Source organism: Bombus affinis, chromosome 8 (assembly GCF_024516045.1).
Source record: "Bombus affinis isolate iyBomAffi1 chromosome 8, iyBomAffi1.2, whole genome shotgun sequence".
Taxonomy (NCBI): domain Eukaryota; kingdom Metazoa; phylum Arthropoda; class Insecta; order Hymenoptera; family Apidae; genus Bombus; species Bombus affinis.
The window spans coordinates 4241283-4263143 of record NC_066351.1 but is presented as its reverse complement, the minus strand read 5'-3'; the positions used below and the strand labels follow the sequence as shown (position 1 = coordinate 4263143).

The following is a 21861-nucleotide window of genomic DNA, read 5'->3' as shown; positions in this document are numbered from 1 at the left end:
GTTCAACAGGACCGTCTCACTTTCTTGGAAAACAGTTTGAAGCACCTCTATGATCTTAGTCTTTTTCAAAAAATTCTATATAAAAAAAACAATAATTTAATCGTGTATTTAGATATCCTAAATTTCAGTTTCAAGTTCAAAATTAAAATTAAAATGTAATAGCAATGTATCGTTTCTCTTAGAAAAAGGTTATACTAATTTTTGAAATTACGATACATAGAAATTAAGTAGCAAAATATATTTTTTTAATTCAATCATTCGATCAGTTTCGATCGATTTATTCACCAAAGATCGATCGATCTTTAGTCAGTTTTAATCACAAATATTTTAATGAACATAGAAAATCTCACAGATCAAGTGATTTATAAAATATTCATTGAGCTCACTACTTCAAACATGCTTAGTATCAGTTTAGTATTATTATATCTATATATATTAACTACATATATAACATGATCTATTAAAATGTTTTTTACACTCGAAGAGGAAAAGAGGGGATCTTGAAAGTGGAGCCAAGATTCAGCCGTCCCTGGAAACCAGATGGGGTCTGAAAGTGCCCCGCGTGCTCGCCTTCGAAGAACATATCCATGCAGTATTAGTGTTCGCGTGAACGAGTAACTTGTCGTACCTTTTTATCTCTATTGAGAAGTATCACGTTCACCTGCGGATCCTAAGGTCGTTTTCGCGGACGTTGTCTACTTCGATCATCGCGAACGACAGTAATTTTCGAAACGTCTCATTCGTGAATAAATCTTCGAGGAAAAGGGAACGTCTCCAGGAAACTATTACAGACGATCATTGTCGACTTTGCCAATTTTTGCGCGATAATTAAACTGGATCTACAACTATGAAAATCGCCACGACCTTGTTCTTCTTCGTAGTCGTCGGTACGTACAATTTGTCTTTTATCGCCAAACGCAGCTTCTAGGATTTATATGTGTATTTTCTTTTTTGATTGTGTTTCATTAATAAGCAGCGAGTGTTTAGGCATTTCCGGAAAATTTAAAAGTGCAATAATATATAGAATATACATAATATACAAAAGTAAAATTTCCAAAAGCGTTTACTAGAATATTTCTATTCGTGATAAATTATGACTATAATATATTATATCTGAAATATTTACTATAATGTATAGATTTTATTTCTTTAGCTATGATTATAAACATATAAAATATTGTATAGAAACATCTACAGTTAAGTCATTAAAGTAGAGTATAACTAAAGATAAAATACATTGGACCGTATTAGAATAGGTATTAGAATTTAGTAGATTCTTCTAGAATCTTTAATGTCATTCAATGAGAATGATGTTTTTTCTCTATAATACTTATGATTTAGTACAATGTTTCGTAACATTTAAAGTGAAGCACAAAATGTAATATTTAAGAGGAGGGTGAAAGTGTGGACGTAACATTTTTTTTTTCACGGATTGAATAAAAGTAAAGGGTCGCGTTTAAACATACATATTCAAACTAGAGACTGCGTTTTTGAGAATATAGCTAACATACTTACGTATTCATGTGCAAATATTATACACGTATTCTTAAATTTATAAAATTATGTTCTCGTTGTGACACACGAATACCTAAGAGTTAGGCTTAAGCCTCGATCTAAAAGTTCCTGTCTAATAAGATGTATTATATCTTGTACAATTTCTTATCACAAACAGAATCTTATTCCGACTTACAAATCGAATATGCTTTATGATATGAGGCTTACACAAAGATTATATCTAAATATTTAACAACCAGTTTCCAATACGATGATATTTAATAATGGAAAAATTAATTTCATTTAACACATATTATTTTTTAGACTATTTTACAGGAAGGTAGAATGTAATGATTGGAAACTGGTATTCTAATAATATTCTTCCTGGGTAACTCGCAGGTTTTTGGGCCTTTTTCCATTATTTACGCTTTGTATCAAAGCATTTTTATTCTGTGCTATCGAACCTCGACCTATCTTGACTGACTGCACTGTTTATTCGATTCTACTATTTAAGTTTCTCTATCACTCGATCTTACTATTAGTGGACTACCTTACTGGATCTTTAAATAATCATTTTTCATCGCAAATTACTAATCGACCTAGTAACGTTCTCCAGGGTGAACGCTGTATTCTTCTCATTTATAAAATATAGCGCAGAGATTTCTGTAAATACGATTCTGGCTATCAAAAAGTGTGGGAAGCGTTGCGTTCTTAACCGCACTATCTCTCTATCATGATTCCCCGTGAACCAGGAGAAGCAATTTTCATTCATTTTACGGTTTTCTTCGCGATAATTTAAGCGTGACCAATGCGTGTTTTGCGTTACACCACAATGTTACAAGTATTACGAATAAGGTTCATTATAAAAGAATCGAATTTTATTTTCGCAACATATAATATACCATTTTATCCGTCTCTTTTGAAATTAAAATATTGAGAAGTGAAAATTTTTTGAATTTTAGAGAGTTCCTTCTCTCGTTACATTTCACATTTTATGCAACAACGAAATAAAAGTTAATTATATAAAGTATCATAATTATACATTTCTAAGTTGTACATAATTATTATACGTTACGAAATGACATATGTTCGTCGGATAGAAAATGATCCTGTTTACAAATGACAGCAAATAAAATTACATAAATGAGTGGATCAAAATCAATCTTTCTTTATTGTAACCAAATTAATTTCTTTGTAATTATCAACGGACTGTAGAATATATTCTGTAGAATGCATATACAATATATAAAATTATATAGAACATATAAAATATACTTATAACGAATAAAACAAATCTCTGTTTAGATTTCATTTCTTTAATCATGTTCATAAAAAAATTTATCTACATAAAAATTCAATCTAATCAGCAATATTTTTTGTATATCTATTTATGTTCTTATAAAGCGTCACATTCGCTGAACATGGATATTCGTTGCTCGAATTTGCTCACCCACCGTGTTTGTATTGCTAAATACCGAGTATTTCCCGTAAAATGTCGGCTGTTCCAGGGAATGGTGCATTAAATGACGTGTAACAGCGCATCGAATAGCCGCGTCTTGACGAGAACGGAATCATTGAACAGAAAAAGTAACAGTAAAGCGATCGTATGCATCGGCGCGAACTAGAAAGTGCATAAGCATTGGTTTCTATTGCTGAAAACATTGATACGAAGGAGAAATAGAACGAACTTGCGACGAAAGTAAGCAATTGCAACACGACAATTATAGACACGATCGTGAAAGGGGACTGAAATCGAACCATCGTGCACGTTAATTACATATTTTCGTCCAGTCGGACAATCCTCGGTGTAATATGCAAAGATATAATAGAGACATATAGGTCGTGGAAACTCTTACTCCTGTTACGATACGTTTTTCTATGGCAGCGTGTAATGTATTCGTCATTATCATGTCAATTCGAACGCAGCGCCTAACATATCGCGGTGATCTCGAGGAAACTTTCTCTGTGTATTTATCGAAATAACTTTCACATTACGATAGAGTGATAATTAGTTGAATGATAAAACTACAGTGGGTTATGTACATATTACTATACACGTGTGGACAATAGGAATGAGAAATTTGCATCTCGAAATTGTTAGATTTATAGTAGAGAAAAAATATTCGTAATAAAGATTCCATGGTGATCCGTGTATAATTTAGGAGTTAAAATGATAAAAGATAGGCATGCAAAAAGTGAAAATTTATAATAGAAATAAAAAATTAATTTCTGTTAATTTGACATTTAAATTATTTATCGTTTGAAGGTTATGGGTTTTTAACGTTTACCACTTTTACAGATTTAAAAGAAAAATAAATGGTAAAAAGAAGAATATTTACGATAGCTCTAAAAATACTTATTACTGTTACTGTCTAATTGATACTGACGATATCTTTGTCTTGCGATGGCCTAAAGTTACGATAAATTATTCCATTATTAATACTTTCCCATTTTATTTCGCAATTTATATCCCATTAAAAGAATCGTTTCTCGTTTCTTTTGAAACTTATATCGTTTACCATATCATTGACCACTCGAAACAGTTTTATGGCGACACAACTTTCAAAACGGATTCAAACACGGATTCTGTGGGTCGATAGTCATCTGACTTCAATAATATTCTCACTAAATTTTCAATAGGTCTGTATTATTTGGGGAATCAGGTCAGCAACGGTCTACGTGAACGTTTTATTTTTTAGTAGTCACTTTCTACATAGTTCTGACTGTATATGGTATCGTCTTAACATCTCAACTGAACGATCTTCCTATCTTTATGTATTTTCATATTCCTGTTATCACCTAAGAAACTTTAACATATTCAGCAAAAGAAACGAAACTGATTTCAACAATTATAAATGTCTGTCCAAAAATGAAGAAATAGCACGTTTTATAGTTTCAATATTCGCACTTAATCTACTCATTCGTTAATAATCATTCGGATGCTGTATATGATTGCGAAAAGAAATTAATTTGGTGTAGAAATAAGAAAAATTGAATTCTGTGTAACTTTCAATTCTAAAATTTCACAATTTCATTTTATGCCGGAACGCGAATATTATTAAGATTTTATAACAAAAGAAAATTGATTTACAAATTGGTAAACTATAAAGCGAAAGACGACTTTGGATGACTACCGCTCTCAAGGTAAAGGTAAAGGCCGCGTTCGCGGGAAAGTGTTGCGCGGGTTTGCTCATCGACGGGTGTCGTTATCTCCTCTTACGTTAATCAAGGAATGCTGCTGGGCAAAGAAAAGTGAATTTTACCAACACTCATAACAAAACACTTTTGTACAATTATATCGTTACAAGACTATGGTCGATCTTGAAATGAACAGTGAAAGTATCCTTGAAATTTTTACCTTTCAAAGTCCATTGCCCTCGTTCTTAATAGGAATTAGAATCTAGAATTGATCTAGATTTTCGAGTAATATTCATTTCTTTAGAACAAAATGAAAATTTTTTTCAAATTGAACAAAAATGAAATTTTAACGTGAAATTTGTTACAAAATTAGTTATGGAGACATACATAGGTTTGAAGAAGTTGCGCAATTCGAAATGAGTGTCGTGATCATGCAAAATTTATAACCGTAAATTATTTCACTAGTTGTACTATATTTTTATAATGGCAGGATTTATGTTAGATATTTTGATTGATGTAGGTAAAATTATTTATTTATCGACTAAAGAAAGTTACTTCTATATTAGTAATCTTCTTGTTTATTTCGCACTTGGCGTTTTGACAAACTGATCGACGTGCACGCAATTCATTATTGCAGATAAGATTTTGAAGAAATCAGGATACGTCTAATTCAGTAAATAGAAACAAGACACGAGTGGCATGTTAACAAAGTTTCTACTGCACGATTATCTTATTTTTGTAGGTTTTGCGAGACGTTTTTAATGAGATTTAAACGCTTTTCGTATAATTGATAATATTGACTTTAAGTAATTGATGTTATTCGAATATTGTATCAATTTAGATGCTACACAGAAATTTTTTTATAATATACTATATGATTTTATCGTAGTACTAAATATTTTAAAGAAATCGAAAAAAACAAACGAATATAGCATAATAAAAATATAACAGTATTGTTTCTAAAGGGAATCTGTGTTTTTCTAATGAGATAATTCGTTCAATGATCAGATTTGAGCTGTTGTTCCTTCTTCAAAATTTCACTATTGCATGTAACATAATTTTTATAAAATGCTTATTTCGCCACACAATCTCACTATATGAATATTTAAAATGACCTTTTCTAATATGTTGACTGTTACGAGTCGTCATTTGCATTTTTATATAATATTAAATATATTCGTCAAATTTCGTCATTCCATTAGACCATGTCAAATTTTCTTATCGCTAATCTTTTCGGTTATTGTGAAACATTGTATGAACGTAGAATATAAATACGTCAACGTTGTTTCTGCATTAGTGGAATATCAAATAAAGACATTATAAAGTATGAAGGATATACGTGAAGGGCATAAGATAATAAATAATGTGCTCATGAAAATCACAAATATTGAGAAGCTAAATTTGTATTAGCTGAAAGTTACAATTTTATAATTAAAGTATTGAAATAGTAAAGGATATAAATTCTAAAGATCTCCTATATACAAATATCTGTCAATTTTTATATTTACAAATTACAATTAATTCAAACAAATTATTTTACTAATTATTATTTGCAATAATTACCTTTTTGCTACAAAAATACTTTTTAATTTTTTTGGCACTTACATTCTTTATCATTTAATCTCTACAATTATTTCAATGAAACAATTTGTCATTGTATGAATTCATTCAGTTCATAATAATTAATTGCTTAAAATGTGGCAGGAATTTATCGAAGTGGTTAAAAGTGAAGTTCAAGAAATGAGGAACTCGGTTATTAAATGGTGACCACACGGATCGTAAAATTGCTTCATGAAACTATTACACAGTGTCTCAACTTTTTCCGTTTTGTTTCAAAAGAGTGATAATATTCGGGCTCTTCAGATGCGAAACTAATTTTGAAGTATGAGGAACCGACCTGGTCAGTCGACGTGGTCGAAAGGTTGACTCGACTTGTTAAGTGGGTCAGTAGGCTTTGGCCCAATGGCACGCCTAAGATCCGGCAAATCTTCGAACACAAGTTCCGGAAGTACCTTTCACAAACTTCGGAACATTCCTTGGAAAGTTATACTATAATTTACAGAAATTCCAAAAACTGTAATTAATTTTCCTTTATTTTACCTAAATATAATTTTGAATTCGTTCAACTAAGATTTTCCTTAAATATAAAGGAAGAAATATAATATTTATAGAAATATTTATAGAAAGTAAAGAAATGTTATGAATTTTTAAATGGTTATACAGGGCCACAATTTGCATATTCCGAAATGTACACGATCCGTGTTTGAACTTTCTTAGACGTCTGTATGCGTTTTTTTAGAAAACTCTAGAAAACCGCAAATATAGGAAGATCTCCTTTCTTTTCTAAGGGAATGTCATCAGTCTCAGCGATTGTATCATCTTGGTGGAGAAAATTACAGATTTCATTACAAAGTGGTGTAGACGTAACGTCCGGTAGATAGAATTTGTAACATTTAGTTACTGACCCTACTAAAATTGCATTCACGAAACTATAAAAGAAAATTATAATTATTTATCTATACATTATAATAGTATAGTAACTACAAAGTTTACACCGAATGCAACTTATTTTATCTTAATTCTTCTGATAACAATATTTTAATCTCATCTTGGATTTTTTTCGTTTTACAAAACTATGAAATTCTACTAACATATTGTTTGATGAAAATCATCTATGACAGAGCACTGACATCACAAAAACTGAGACTGAACAGAAATGATCGTGTCAATTTCATTCGCTTCGAAATACGACTAAGATCGATTAGACTTTCATTACACCCGACTAGATGGTCATTTATGATGTTTGAACATTCACGGACGAGAATCAATAGCACAGATTAGGAATTATCAATCAACGGCCCCCGAATCGACATTTATGGAATCCTGCTTCGATCTTCTCGTTGGCGATTAGTCAGTCGAAATCGTTCTGGATTATATCCCTGTTAACTGATGCAGCTCTGACTAAGAAGAAAAGTATAAATTTTAAGAAAGAAAAGACATCTATTTTGTAAATCCGGTTTAAAAAGTTAAACTTTCTCTGAGAACTCTTATCGTTTCTAAAAGCAAATGAGTCACAGCTTAAATTTCTTTTTAGAATTTAATTTACGGCTCTTTCTATCAAAATGTTTGTGTTGTATACGAGATGTTCCAGATTTCTTCGATCTGTAGATATAAATGAGGAAGATATATTATACAAATATAGATCGTTTGAAGTTTTAACAAAAATAGAAAATATGAAAAAGCGTAAAAAGGACAAAGTAGCATAATACAGCTATTATCATTTCTAGAAGAAACTCAGTTTAAGGTATACATTATGATAAAAATAAATAAGTTAGTTGAAATTAATTACGATGGAATCAGAAGCTGATCAGTTAGGTCGAAACGGGGATCCATAGTGTTCTTCTCTTCCGGTTTGGTTGCAGGATGCACGTGGCGGGAGACTCTAGGGACGTGCGTGTTTCAATCGGACTTTGGTTTCGTGCTTAACTGTGCCTTTCGGAAGTCCGGAATTTTTCGGGTACGAAATCTTGGAGGTGTCAAAGGTTACGTCGGCCTGGGTGAGTCGTAATAAGCGGTCGAAACAATTTTCATAAAAGAATTTCCAAGAATCCTCATGCGCGATCTCTTCCTTGAAACAAAGTTTAATTGCTCAACTGTTATTTTGTAATTAATCAATTATAAATATACTGTAAATACCCTGTATATTACTACTTATAATTTCAAGACAATAATATGTAATATATCACATGGCGATTACAATTTTTCCGAATAAACTGGAGGAGGATAATCTATGAGTGCAAATCTAAGCAAATATTGGATGCGGACTGAAACATGAATCTAGTAATGTATTTTACATACATCTCAAAATGAGAGTTTGTTAATATTTAGTAATCACTAATATTATTATCATATTATAATAATTCTCACAATGAATTATTTTATAACTATCTTAATAAACATTTTATTCTGAGTTCAATATTTGCGATATTTTTTAGGACCTTAATAAAGTGTTTAGTAAAGCATTATATAACATTTGTTTCTTATATTCCCTTATAGCCTCTTTTCTCTGCAGTTTGTCCGGAAAAATTAGAAACACCCTGTATTTAACATGCTCCCTTATATATTATTATATCGCTGGAATAGCGTGTATAAAAGAGAAAGTGTTACTATTTTGTCGCTTCGTTTTCTTGCTTTTCATTGCTTTCTTCACCATAGGACGAATGCTTGAAATAGTGCAAAGTATAGTTTAATGATTCTTTTTCAGCGAATAACATACTTCTAACGACTATTTCACTATTTCACTTTCATTTATGTCCACTGTTTGATTTTTTTTACTGTGATCGATCAGTGTAATATGTTATTATACTTTCTTAAGTGATTTGTTAATAATACACTTTCTATTACTGTCTATTCGGCGGTCTGATTCTATGAAATATATATAGAAATAGCACGCCATTGGAAAAAAATTGAACGATTTATGTGATATTCTGTGTTGTATTCATTATGCAAGTAATAACACTTACATCACGCGACCCATTTTCTGTGAGAGAATAAGTGTAAGTGGTTTTGTAGAGTTTATGGCATCCTCAGTTTTGTGTCATTGTATCCATAACTGTAAATCTCAATTTAAACGCAGTAAAGGAATCCCACTGAACTTTGAGAATTTAGTTTTATGAACACTAACTCTTATAAAGATTAATCTCAGCATTCTTTTGTAATCTCTAACTTAATCTTATGAATAAAATAAATATTAAAATATAAATAAATTTACTAAAATTATAGAAAAATGTTTAAAAATGTTGAAAAGTGCAGTGCAATCAAATAATTCTTATTCGCATTGTCCCATCGAAAAAAAGTCTATTTCGTTCGCCACGAAACGATGCAGAAAGTGAATTACCACAAGATTATAGTTAATCGAGCAGAACGTGCGTGAAATGACCAGTGACTTTCAGAACAAGAAGAATGTCTCCTCATAACCTACTTCTCTAACGCTTTGGTATATATGAGTACATAGTAGTTGCTTGGAGAAAAAAGTTATAATACATATTACATTATTCATCGCCTTGACTCGGCCCAGATGTCAGCAATATCTTGTAAAGGATGACACCTGCAATGAAAACGTAATTTTCATTTGAACCGACTGGACCATGGGATCAAAGAAATCGTCGTAAGAGCGCACGGTTGTTTGCACATTTGTAGAACAAAGCAAAAAACCACGTTGGATCTTGCGCAACATGTGGTTGCTTAACTTTCTAAAGCTTGTCTTTTCTTGGTATTATTTAATTTTTCATCCATTCAGAATGACAGTTCTTATCACTTCTACAATTAGGAATAACAATTTTTCTTTAGTAGTAATTTAATAACAAAAATTTGTTTGATAAGAAATTGTTTCCCAAGTATTAATTAGGTAAATATGTATTAGAATTCATGAAAATCGAGCGACAAATTGGCGGAATTGAACAGTTTCGGTTTATTAAATTGATCAGGAGTAAAAATTAAATGCATTCTTTAGAATAACATGACAATATAGGACTTAATTATCGACAAATGTGGATCCTTTCAGTGGTGGGACCTCTTGCATTTCATGTAACGATGAAGTTAATCGATTAATTGGAATAATATCAATAATTCTTTAATCCAGATAATGATTTATTTCTTTACACAAGTGTTTTTTATACCCAATAATTGGTTCTATTATAATTAATATTATTGTTAACTTCAGGATTTTCTGTGGGTGACGAGCTAGGATTCAGTCAGTCCTTGTCCAATGTGGAGGCTGCCAAAAGAAGAAGCGTGCAGACTAGTAGAGTTGGTTCATCATCCCATACTAATTTGGTAAGAATTTCAGAAACATTAGAAATAAGATGTATACATTTATTTTTCTACACGTATTCATGTAGATTGTTATCGTAATTACTTTGAAGATTCTGTAATGAATCGATTTCTGTTACATTATAGATGTACAGACACGATTCTTCGTTTAAACTAGTTCAAGGAAAGTTTAAGATGAATCGGAACAAGTATAAAAACTGGATACATTTCATCGTGATTCCTGCAGTGCTATGATATTTATGATAGTGCTAGTTGCATGCATTTCGGTTGAATTTACATAATAGGATGCCTTATATTGTTTTTGTTGCGTAATCGTAAACTACATCTAACTGTAGATTTTTCATCTGATTTATACGTGAGAGTAAATAACTTTTTTTGTCTGAATATTTAAAGAGGATTAAAGGTTTCAGGTCTTCTGAATCTTTGTGAGAAAGGAATTCTGAAGACTTTTTTCCTTTCTTAAAGGCACTCTTCAAATTAAATGCTTTAAGTTGTTTTTACATTTTTAGGTTCATTATAATTGTTATGAAAACTTCTGTTTTGTGCTCTTCTTTATCTATATTTATCGCATTCTGAGATGTCAAATGGGTGTATTTCTTATTATACCAGCGAAATCTCGATCGAACTCAAGCATACGCAATCGACCTTATCATAATCAGTGCATGAATGAGTATAAAATTCTTCACGCTGCGTAATGCAAGGTTCCCATTCTCATAGAAGTACACATGGAGCGTACATTGAATCCCCTATAAAATCTGAAAGAAAAAGATAAATGAAGTAGGACAAGGTTAAATAATTCCTTTTATACGTATGTTAAAGTTAATGAAAGGAGAGGTTAATCGGAGTGCAAGTGTAACTTAATATTCGCCCGACTCTTAATGATTCCACTTAAATTGTGAAATCAGTGACTTTTTACACGTACATGACTTATTTTTCTTTGAGAAATGTATATTTCTTCTATTCAGAATCCTGAAAAAGATGGTTCAAATATAAAAAAAGTTTCATTTTGTAAATTACATAAATTGTGTAAAATGACATATTCATTTTTCATTTCATAAAATTAGATAGGATTTTCTAAAATATTAATTACAGGGATCTCTATCTTACATATATGTATTTAAGTAAAGATGTATCACATATTTATAAATTAATTCGTGCAATTTTGAGTTACTAAATTTTGAATTTTAAATTTTTTAATACAAGTATCTGTATACACACATTTTTTAAATATATTAAACGATTAAACATTAAAAATCTTAAATGCTAATGGATAATAATTCATTGAAGGCTACCAATCGAGATGAAACTAGACAACACACTCAGAACACTCGACAAGCGGTGCCTCCCTTCAAACCTTTACCAGCTGGAGCAACGCGGCCGATAGCTCAGCAACCAGAACGTCAAAAATTGGTCGTACAACAGAATTCTACAGTCCTTCGAACCGTGCCAGCTCCTTCCTTATCAGCAACACAGCAGGACTTATTGAGGCAACAGCAACTAATGCAACAAGAAGTAAAACAGAAGCAACAATTGAAATTGCAGCAAGAAGCTTTCGCATTGCAAGTACTAAAGCAACAAAGGTTACAACAACAGGAAGCTATGAGACAGCAACAGTTGCAGAAGCTTCAACAGCAACAGAAACAGCAACAGATTGCTGCGCAACAACAAATACTGACACAGCAACATAAAAGGCACCAACAAATGGTACCGATGCAAGTAAAAAGAGATCAGGTAATATCAACTAATTACTTTTTTTCTTTTTACATTTAACAATTTTTATCCTTTAACCCAGATGAGGTAACGGGTTTAAACATTTTATCATAAATAAGAATATATCTGTCTTTTTTCCAATGAATTTGCAATTTAATAACGTTGTAATATTTATTCTACAGACACCACAGATGCTCGCAGTTGCAGCTGCAATGCCAGGAAAATTACCTAACATTGTTGCTGCAATTCCACCAGCTGATAGCATCGTAGAACCAGGACTTTCATTAAAATCAGCGTCTTCGAGTGACGGGTTACCACCTTTTATTTCGATGCCACAGTCATCTTCACAGTTGACCGATCGAATTAGCAATAGTCCTACTATTTTGCACGATTCTGATAACGAGGTGTCGAAAGATGATTTCAATCAGGTAATTACTTTGGTTTTTAATTATAACAAATTAGAATCATTTAATCCTAGATAAAAATTATTTATTTTAAAACAAAATTAACGCTTCACTCTTTATATAGATTTAATAATACTCACCAGCTCCTAAATAATGTTATAAAGTAATTTCGTTTTGAAAGACTGATGTGATAAAAAATATTAAATTCAATTTTTAGCTTCCTTTACCTGGAGATGAGGCTGCATCTTCAGTCAACGAGATGACTTTACTTTCCCTTCAAGCAGCTGAATCCAGTCAGTCACAACAACAAAACGAGAAACGACAATCGTTGCCATCGTCATTGCCATCTTTAGCGCCTATTCAAGGAATGGAAACGTCGTTGAAAGCTCTGGCAGAAGCTAGCAATATTACTTTAGAAGCTCTAGAAGCTGCTATTCTTCTCAGGCAACAGCAACTTCTACAAAAACAGCAAGGGCCAACCAGTACAAGCACGACGACGACTACAACTATGTCTCCGCATAAAAAGTACGATTAAACCTGTCGTTATTTTCTATTATATATTTCAGTTTATACATTTTTATTATCTATTTGAATATCTTAAGACCTTGCAAAATCTTGAATCTTGTAGTTTTTAAATATCACGAATTAAAAAAGTTCGTAGTCTTCTTTAAATTATTCTTCAATTATCAATCTTTTTAGTAAATATAATCCTGGTGTCACCAAAGTAATGAACGCTCCTCGTGAATATTATCCAATGGGTTATGACAAGAACTTCGATGACAATTTTGCCAGTCGTGTAGATCTTCCGGACACAAGCTTTTATTGTGGTGACCAAAAACATTTTCCAGGACTTTATGCTGACGAAGATCTTGGGTGCATGGTAAAATATTTCTTCCTCGTATATTCAAAATAATTTATGCTATATTATGATTTAAAATATTAATATTCTATGAACAACTCTAGGTATTTCACGTCTGTGCATTAACGGATGATGGCTTGATTATGAAGAGTTTCCTCTGTCCCGAATCAACTTTATTCGATCAATCTATCCTCAAATGCAATTGGTGGTTCTACGTGGATTGCAAAACTTCGAAAAGTTTATATGACAGCAACATTCCAATTAGCAAGAGTTATCAGTTAATGAAAGCACTAGCGTTTTTCTCAGCGTACAAAAACCATGACAATAGTACAACATCTGCTCAAGAAAATTCAGAAAGCTCAAAATAGCACTAAATCTTGTTACAAAGGAACTGTATCTTTATTTTTAGTTAGTTTACTAGTTGGGCATCCCCTGTGAGTTTAATTCGTTCCACGATTGCCAATTTATGTTCCTTTAATCCATTAAGCTTTGGATAATGAAAGTTAGCTTCTTTATATATTTTAATATCGAGCTACTTTCTTAATTAGTTTGTGGAATGTTAAGTATTTTAAATTAGTGTATAATATTTAGATTCTTTGTTGAGGTGTGATCTTAATGGATTAAACTGAACTTCTTTGTGGAAAGGTGAATTTTATAAGACAATGGATATTTTTGTGTCACGGTATAACTATTTTTCTCGTTAATCACTACCGTCACAATCCCAAACGATAAGTGTGTGTATATATAATTTATTATATTAGTGGAGTGTAATAGGCATAGTAAATAATTTGTTTTAATCGTAATGTTGTAAATAGTTCTACGTTGGTATTTTCGTTGATGTGGTTTGTTTAATAATAATCTCATTCTTGTTGACGTGGCTGTCCCTATTCTATATCGTGAAATTCTTGTTAAAAATATGTAATCAAAAGATATAAGAAATATTAAGAGATCGATTGAAATAAAACAGACATAAAGAAAACGTAGAAAGCATAAACTTTATTGTGGCAAATGAGAATTATGAAAAATAATACAAATTAAATGCCAATATTACGTTATTGTAATTTACACGGTCAGTCTATAATTTCTCGTTGACGATTTTAATTTTCATCGCCGTTCAAAATTCGAAAAATAAATTTTCAAAATATTAAATAGAAAGCTCGAATAATTTTTATACTATCAGCCGATTTTCACAAAGATAGAATAATTATAAATAATAATATATATTCATTAATACCGTCGTCTCTATAAAATAAAAATTAAAGCTATGTGATTCGATAAATAATTCACTTTTTAAACATTATAAAACGTTATTGAAAATGTTATAATTTATTATTCGTTACAAAAGCTTAATACGTCAATATGTTTATGAACTTTATAGATTCTCTAAAGGAACAATTTTTGTGTGTTTTCTTTAGAGGGACGAATACCTATTATTTCTATACCTAAAAATTGACATTAAAAATTCCATCAGGCAGTGCAGGGATCAGTAAATCTATAGCAACACATATAATATCATAAGGCTACCTTCGATGATTCGATTTCTGAGTGTAATCATTCATCGAAGTGTTAAATTTGCATTAAAAATACATTTGGTTAGCGGTGAAAAAATCTCATTCGAATTCTTCCTTCTTGGAACACGATTGACAACACAGTTGGTGATAAAATTGGTAAGTGCAGAGTCGTGCTTGCGCCACTAAGTTGCAATTTGTTGTACTGTCCTTGCAAAGTGGATTTTCGTCGAGAACTAAAAATACGTAGAATAATAAAAATTTTCCAATACAGTTTATCATACTTGAAGCGTAATAATCATATGTTTGACAATTGTAATAAGATATAAAATACCATTTGAGATTTCTGGATCGTTTTGAACTTGCAGGACTGTATGTTGATTTTCAGATCTGTGAACGTCGTCCTTACAAGGATAATCGTTGCAGGTTCGTCGAGATATAGGACGATCCTTTTCCTTACAATGAAGCTCGTGATGCTCAGGTGGTTGACCTTCTCTGTTCAAACACCTTACTTCTCTCTTTTGAATGCCTTTTCCGCACGATCGAGAACACTAAAATGAGTGGAAAATAAATTTACATAGCAATTACCAGACTATGAATTTTATAACTCGGAATATGTTTTGTATACGTATATTTTCTTAAAACCACTAAGAAGAAAATTTGATTGGAATATAAATATATGGTTGAAAACTGAGTGACAATTTTAGAAGGTTTCATATTTGAATTTAATGTTAGGTTAAAGATTTTTTTTTTTTTAGTTATACATAAGTGACTTTAAATTACTTCTGTCCAATCTGATATAAACCACGAGGATGTACAAGGTGGACCGCTGCAGGATCTTCTCGTTTCCGGTTTGTTTGCGGGACAGTTCATGTCCAGAACAACACGGAGCGACCCACGAAGTATCGTTATGCACACCACTTCTCTAACTTGTTCGCCTGAATCACATTCTGTAGAACACTATTGGAAGAAGAATATTTATACAGTCTACCAGATTTCCATTCTTGGATTTGAATTCAGAATTAGTATTTACAATACGAGATTTGTAATAGAGAGATTTAAATAAATTCTATTCTCCGAAAAATAAAAATTATATAGCCTTTGTAACAAGATCGGAGTAACCTACTTAACTTAATGTTAATGTATTATTCTCTTTATCTATGTTATTTGAACCTACCGCGGTCCAGGGTCCCGTAAACCATTGTCCACTACAGGTTCTGTTGCTGGAACAGGTTCTTGATGATTCTGGTCTTGTCGATTGGTCGCAAAATCCTTCCTCTGGACTTTTTTCGCAGAAGATCTTCCTCGTCTGCAAGCCAACTCCACATTCGGCTGAGCACTGTACAGATCAGTAAAAAATACTATACTTTTCCCAAAATATGTAGCATTCATACAGAGTAGAAGGATAAAAGATAATAAAATTTTGAAATCTTTAATAACTAGACAAGAGCAACCGTATAAAAAGAAATTCAAATTGATTCTCTTATATCTATCCACTTTGTTGTGAAGACACTTTCTTATATTATATCGGATTCTAATAGGTATAAAAGGATTTTATACCAGAAGGATTGATTATAACAGAATTCTAATTATGTATGTTTTATTATTATATATAGTATTATATTACATTATAATATATTAGAATTCTATTACAGAGAATCATAAGTTTCTGAAATCTTAATCGCCTTTTCTATCTTCTATGAACAACACGAAAGTAAAATAGTTCCTACCCCATCAGACCATTCACTGTACAACCATTGTGGACTTTGAAGTCTAGTTGAAATGGCGTTTGTTTGCGGTGATTTAATGGAACAAGGTCCCAAATCACAAGCATCTTGAGTAATAGGCTTCACTTCGAGATCACACGGAGGTCCGTGAGTGACGCAGGTCGCAGTTCTTGTTCTTTTACCTGGACCACAAGTTGTGGAGCACTTTCAAAGAAGAAGCAATTAAATTCGTATTTCAAATCATCTAAACGTCCGCTATTTTATTTTTATAATGCCATATATGTACTTTCTTCGCTTGATTGCCTTTGAAATTGATTTGGCTTTTAATCAGGCAATTTCTCAAAAGATTGTGTAAAGTAGAAACTTACTGATGACCATGTGCCCACGCTCCATTGTGATGGCGGTAAAGTTGTCGTCGCTGCTTTCGTGTCGAATTCACACTGTGGCATTTCGCAAATCTCAGTAGTAGGAAGAATATTCGGCTCCGTGCAGGCGCCATCAGCTATTCTCATTACTAGTGATGGCGTTATTTCTTGTACGCATTCTACGTCTCTCAAACGATTACCGCTACCGCACGTAACCGAACAAACACCCCACGGACCGGCTCTCCATCTTAATAACAAATGTAAAACGTAATTTATGGCAATATGTAAAACACAAAATTCTTTTATTAAAACTAAAGGTAAGGAAATAGGAATTGTACTCACTTGGGAGGACAAGGTGTAGTATTGCATTTTACTTGAGTTTCTCGTGGCTTTTCCAACGTATGACACCTCTTGTCAGGCACTGGAGCCTGCGTGTGTTCCCTTGTACATACATACCTCAACATTTGGACACCTTTTTTTACAGACAGGTAGAAAAAGATATTTGTTATTAATTTACAAGTTATGTATATATATGCTTTATACAATTTATATTTATAATGTATATATATAAATTGTTATTATTTTATAAGGTATACAATATCTCTATAACATGTCTAAGCTAAATTTAATTATATAATATTCCTACCTCCACCACAAGTTCTACTACACTCGGTATAACCGCTTGCTTTCCAAAAGAATTTCCTTTTTTTGTATCGTCTTGGAAGATATGCTTGCGTTCCATCATTAGCAGAAGCAACATCTATTCTAAAGAATAATAAATACTCTTTAATAATTAATGCGATTGAAAAATGGTATTGAAATGTTAATTGTGTAAGAACCCTTACTTCCTATGAGGTATCGCCGATAAAATGGGTTCACCAGCTTTGTTAGAAACTGAAAATAGAATTACTTTATATTATAATTATTACAGAGGGCGACAATGTATCGACAATCAATTTTTATATATTTTCAAGAAACTGTTATACCTGGTTTATGTCCAAGATGAATGTTTGGAGATGGTGCACTTCCGGGGATAATGTATCGATATACAATCCCAGGATTCGGTTCTTGGTACAAAACCTAATTTGAAAATATTAATGGATTTATTTTTTCATTCTATATAGCGTACTTCTCACTTTCAAGTATAATATTTTGTTATTCTGCTTATTTCTATTACAACAATTTATTTACCATAACATCAATAGGTTCTTCTAATGGTCCAATGGCAGAGAAACTTTCCAAATTCTGAGAACCTTGACGAAAATAAACGAAAGTAGTTCCAGCTGCCTGATATTTACCAGACAAACTGATGCTGTAATTTCCATTAAACAAATAGCTACCATCCTGCAACTTGACCGCTAAAAACAGAAATAACGATGCGTGACGGATTTATACATTAAAAATTAATGATAATACATTAATAAAGTTAGTAATTCTAGGAAAAGATATAATTAATTTTCCAATTACATTTACCACATTTGTAGTTCCTAAACGAATTGAACTTGTTTTCGCAAAAATCGGGATGGCACGTCCAGTGCGATGAAGCGTTGAAAGGCATTAGCATTCAGTTGGTCCCGTTAATAATTACTTCGCGGAATTGTCACGTTCGAAATTAAATTGTGTGGTCACTCGGGTAATGAAACGGAAACGGAGAGTCATTCACGGCGTTTGCATGTGAGAAATGCTGGACGCAGTGTATGCGATACGAGACATTAGAAATATAAACGAATCATTTACTACATGACGTATACGTTAGTTATCCACTGCATCTCTTTCAACTCTCTTCAGGTTTGATTAAACGAAACATTAACGTGATAATAACAGTGAATACAAATTACTTCACTTTCATTTTAAATACAAGAGATACGTAATCTGAATGAGTAACATATTTTACTTTACAAGAACTGTAATAAAAACTTCGTTTAAGTCATTGCTTTATATTGTAAATGTAAATTTATTGAAATAATATCAAAATCATTTAATAGATAATTTTTACAAATTTTTGTTACTCAATAACCACATCTTGTTCTATCAACCTAGATTTCCTTTTCCATTATTTTGAAGCCTAGTTCATGATATGTATCCGTAATTAGATATTTGCCATGAAATGTCCACACTTGCAGCTTTTATCACCAATAAAACGTTCGAACCTGTTTCGAGTTGCATTCGCAACGTCGAGGATTCGTAATAAATACGTAATTATTCACATTATTATACGTCCCATACATTTCCCGTTATTTCACACCTACATAGCTGTTTCTTTGAGATCGAAAGAGCAACTGCTCGAATAGAAATAATATAACCTGTGTAATCTTTTTTAAAAATCTATGACACATCGACCGATTCGATCTATTGTGGAAGTCTTGAATAGCATCGTTTAGGTAAGAATTATAGCTTGTAAATGTTCGTGATCGACTTTACGACCGAATCAATTTATATAATTCACGTTGAATGTAGTTCAAGGGGCTAACTACGTGGAAACTAGAAACAAACAACGTTGATTTTAAAAAGAAAAATTTTCAAATAATTTATGGGTAGGATTAGAAGAAAAGAACAAAAATATAGTTTGTACTAAATACAGTTAAATGCAGAAAAAGAAGTCCTTTTTGGAAGATTTGTTAACCGTCTTACAAACTTTGCGTAAGATCGCCATTTGTTTTTTCTTATGGAATACTATTTAACTTAGGTTATTTAACTTGGGTTCGCTTAAATTCTTACAACATTCCCATAAAGGATTATTCTTGACCGCGACTGCTTTTCTATATTGATTCGTTTGAATTTCACATCTCTTGAGCGACGAAGGCATATGTTGGATCTACTGTTTGCATAAGGTGCTTACTGATATTGCCAATTGTATTGAAATTCTGTGAAGCTTTATATTAAACGTATGTGTCACCTTTAAGACATAACACTTTCCCGTTCAGAAAATAAACCGTACGATCTATGGTATAATTTTTGAGTGATTGAATATTTAGCCCCCAAACTACTTTCAAGCTTCTGTTAATACAGTCAATACTCATTCACAATTAACTAACCATATATACTAAAGAGTTTAGCAAATAAATAAATAAATATTAGCAAAGCAAATAAATAAATACTGTGTCGTTCGAAAAAATCGTAACGTTTTTTAAGATGAAGTTCTAGTACTTGTTAATAGAAGGAGTATCATTTTACAACAAGAAAGAAAAACTTCCTATACATCTGAACAAGTAAAACATCTAAAAAGTCATTAATATTCATATAGAGAATTTATTCATTTATGAGAATTTATCCATTTTCAAGGATTTACTCCATCCTATTCACATTCTAATCTTTACAAAACATATTTTTCATAACATGAAACTGGATACTCCATAAGCCTGCAGTAACTACTTCAAGGAATTCAATCAAGGAGACACAAATTTCTCGGAAAAGCAGTTATGAATTATAAGCCTACCTGGCAAATAGCAAAAGTTACAACGCATATTTTAATGATATGTTAATTTTAAATTTCACGACAAATTTTCCAAATAACTCAATAAATAGAAAGTAACAAAAATTCAATGATATTCAAATCTATTGTATTCAAGCCTTCATAAGCCACGATAGTATAATCACAGATAAGGATCAGAACGAATAAAACATATTACAGAAAAAATTTGTAAAAAGAATTCCAATACAATAGCATCGAACAGGTTACACCGGTGCAAGAAACCCGACAGTTCATGCGATTACTTCAATACCGTGTGTCAGAACGAATCAAGGGACAAAGCTACGAGCACGTATTGTGTGTCAGGTGAATGGCTACTGCGTTTCATTTACGTTCCACTTAACGCGCATGTCCAGAGATTAGATTATACAAGGGTTGATGCCAAGAGCACGACAACGCCTCTGAAATAGGATGAATTCTTCGTGATAGAAGATCTCGTATTGACAATAAAGAGGGATCGCGGACAGGCGCAGCTGATTGCTCGCAATCGCGAACAATCGCCACGACTATTTGCTTACTGGCACACTTCATTAGAATCATTTTGTTGCACACGAACGAGATTCCACGCTATCAGACTGATCCAATATTCCGTGTAACTATCGTTCGTGTTCTCTCCTCTTTTATTATTTCTCTTTGTTATATGCTTTCGTCTTTGCTCCACTTTATTCACCTTTATTATCTCGTTACATTATACCGTGTGACGCTTTCACGCCATTGTTGTCGAACTTCCGTACGTTTTATAAATTACAATTTATCTTCTTGTTAAGATTGTGATAAATGAAGATTTTCTCTTGTTACAGAGACATCAGAGTATTTTTGTAACATGATGCGCCGCACGGTAAATATATGATATCGTACCCAAATAATTCTCCGTATGACGTAACTGTGTCACGTTCAGAACTACAGCACCTCGGGGAACCGTGGCCACCAAGTTATAACCCCGTTCCAAGGTCGGTTCCGTGAAAATCCCGTCGATTAAGTGCCCACCGCAGAAACTCCAGAAACACTACAAATACAGATGGAGATTAATCAGTATCGCATATTGCAATTTATTGAAATATTTTTAATAAATCAATTGTAACACAACTAAATCTTTAGTTATTATATTTTATATTCTGAATATTTATTACATGTACATGATAAATCTTGGAACGCATTTGAATAACTCTTTGGAATTGAAATAATAGTATTTGAATACGTTAAAGCGATGAATATAATGGGAAGCGTCACAGTCTAGTTATATAATAATATAAATAACGTAATGTTATTTTGTTTTACTTTCATTAGCTTTCGAGTACAGCACCCTGTAACAAAATTGATCAGAAAGCGACAAAGCACAACATTGTCGGAGGGAA

The 21861-nt window shown here is 32.1% G+C and overlaps 2 protein-coding genes across 7 annotated transcripts in view; one reads left to right on the top strand and one right to left on the bottom strand.

Moving 5' to 3' along the window:
* The first annotated feature begins 483 nt into the window (after positions 1-483).
* Positions 484-14416, top strand: LOC126919813 (mediator of RNA polymerase II transcription subunit 15). Of its 2 annotated transcripts, XM_050729420.1 has the most exons (8): positions 484-887; positions 8055-8189; positions 10355-10467; positions 11752-12195; positions 12357-12602; positions 12796-13103; positions 13278-13458; positions 13542-14416. In XM_050729420.1, exons 1-8 carry the CDS (start codon positions 848-850, stop codon positions 13803-13805), a joined length of 1731 nt encoding a protein of 576 aa, XP_050585377.1. In that variant the 5' UTR covers positions 484-847; the 3' UTR covers positions 13806-14416. The 2 variants fall into 2 exon arrangements, with proteins under 2 accessions (XP_050585377.1, XP_050585378.1); XM_050729421.1 differs by lacking the exon at positions 8055-8189 and having other exon boundaries at positions 486-887.
* A 328-nt stretch (positions 14417-14744) lies between these two features.
* Positions 14745-21861, bottom strand: part of LOC126919812 (thrombospondin type-1 domain-containing protein 4-like) — a 29463-nt gene continuing 22346 nt past the window's right edge. For all 5 annotated transcript variants that reach the window (XM_050729416.1, XM_050729414.1, XM_050729419.1 and 2 more), the window contains 12 exons: positions 21365-21512; positions 18229-18395; positions 18024-18117; positions 17883-17931; positions 17684-17802; positions 17380-17509; positions 17041-17284; positions 16676-16876; positions 16123-16284; positions 15729-15905; positions 15280-15496; positions 14745-15181 (listed from right to left, as the gene is read on the bottom strand). In XM_050729416.1, coding sequence (XP_050585373.1) covers positions 15048-15181; positions 15280-15496; positions 15729-15905; positions 16123-16284; positions 16676-16876; positions 17041-17284; positions 17380-17509; positions 17684-17802; positions 17883-17931; positions 18024-18117; positions 18229-18395; positions 21365-21512 — 1842 coding nt within the window. In that variant the 3' untranslated portion in view covers positions 14745-15047. The remainder of the gene's footprint in view (positions 15182-15279; positions 15497-15728; positions 15906-16122; positions 16285-16675; positions 16877-17040; positions 17285-17379; positions 17510-17683; positions 17803-17882; positions 17932-18023; positions 18118-18228; positions 18396-21364; positions 21513-21861) is intronic.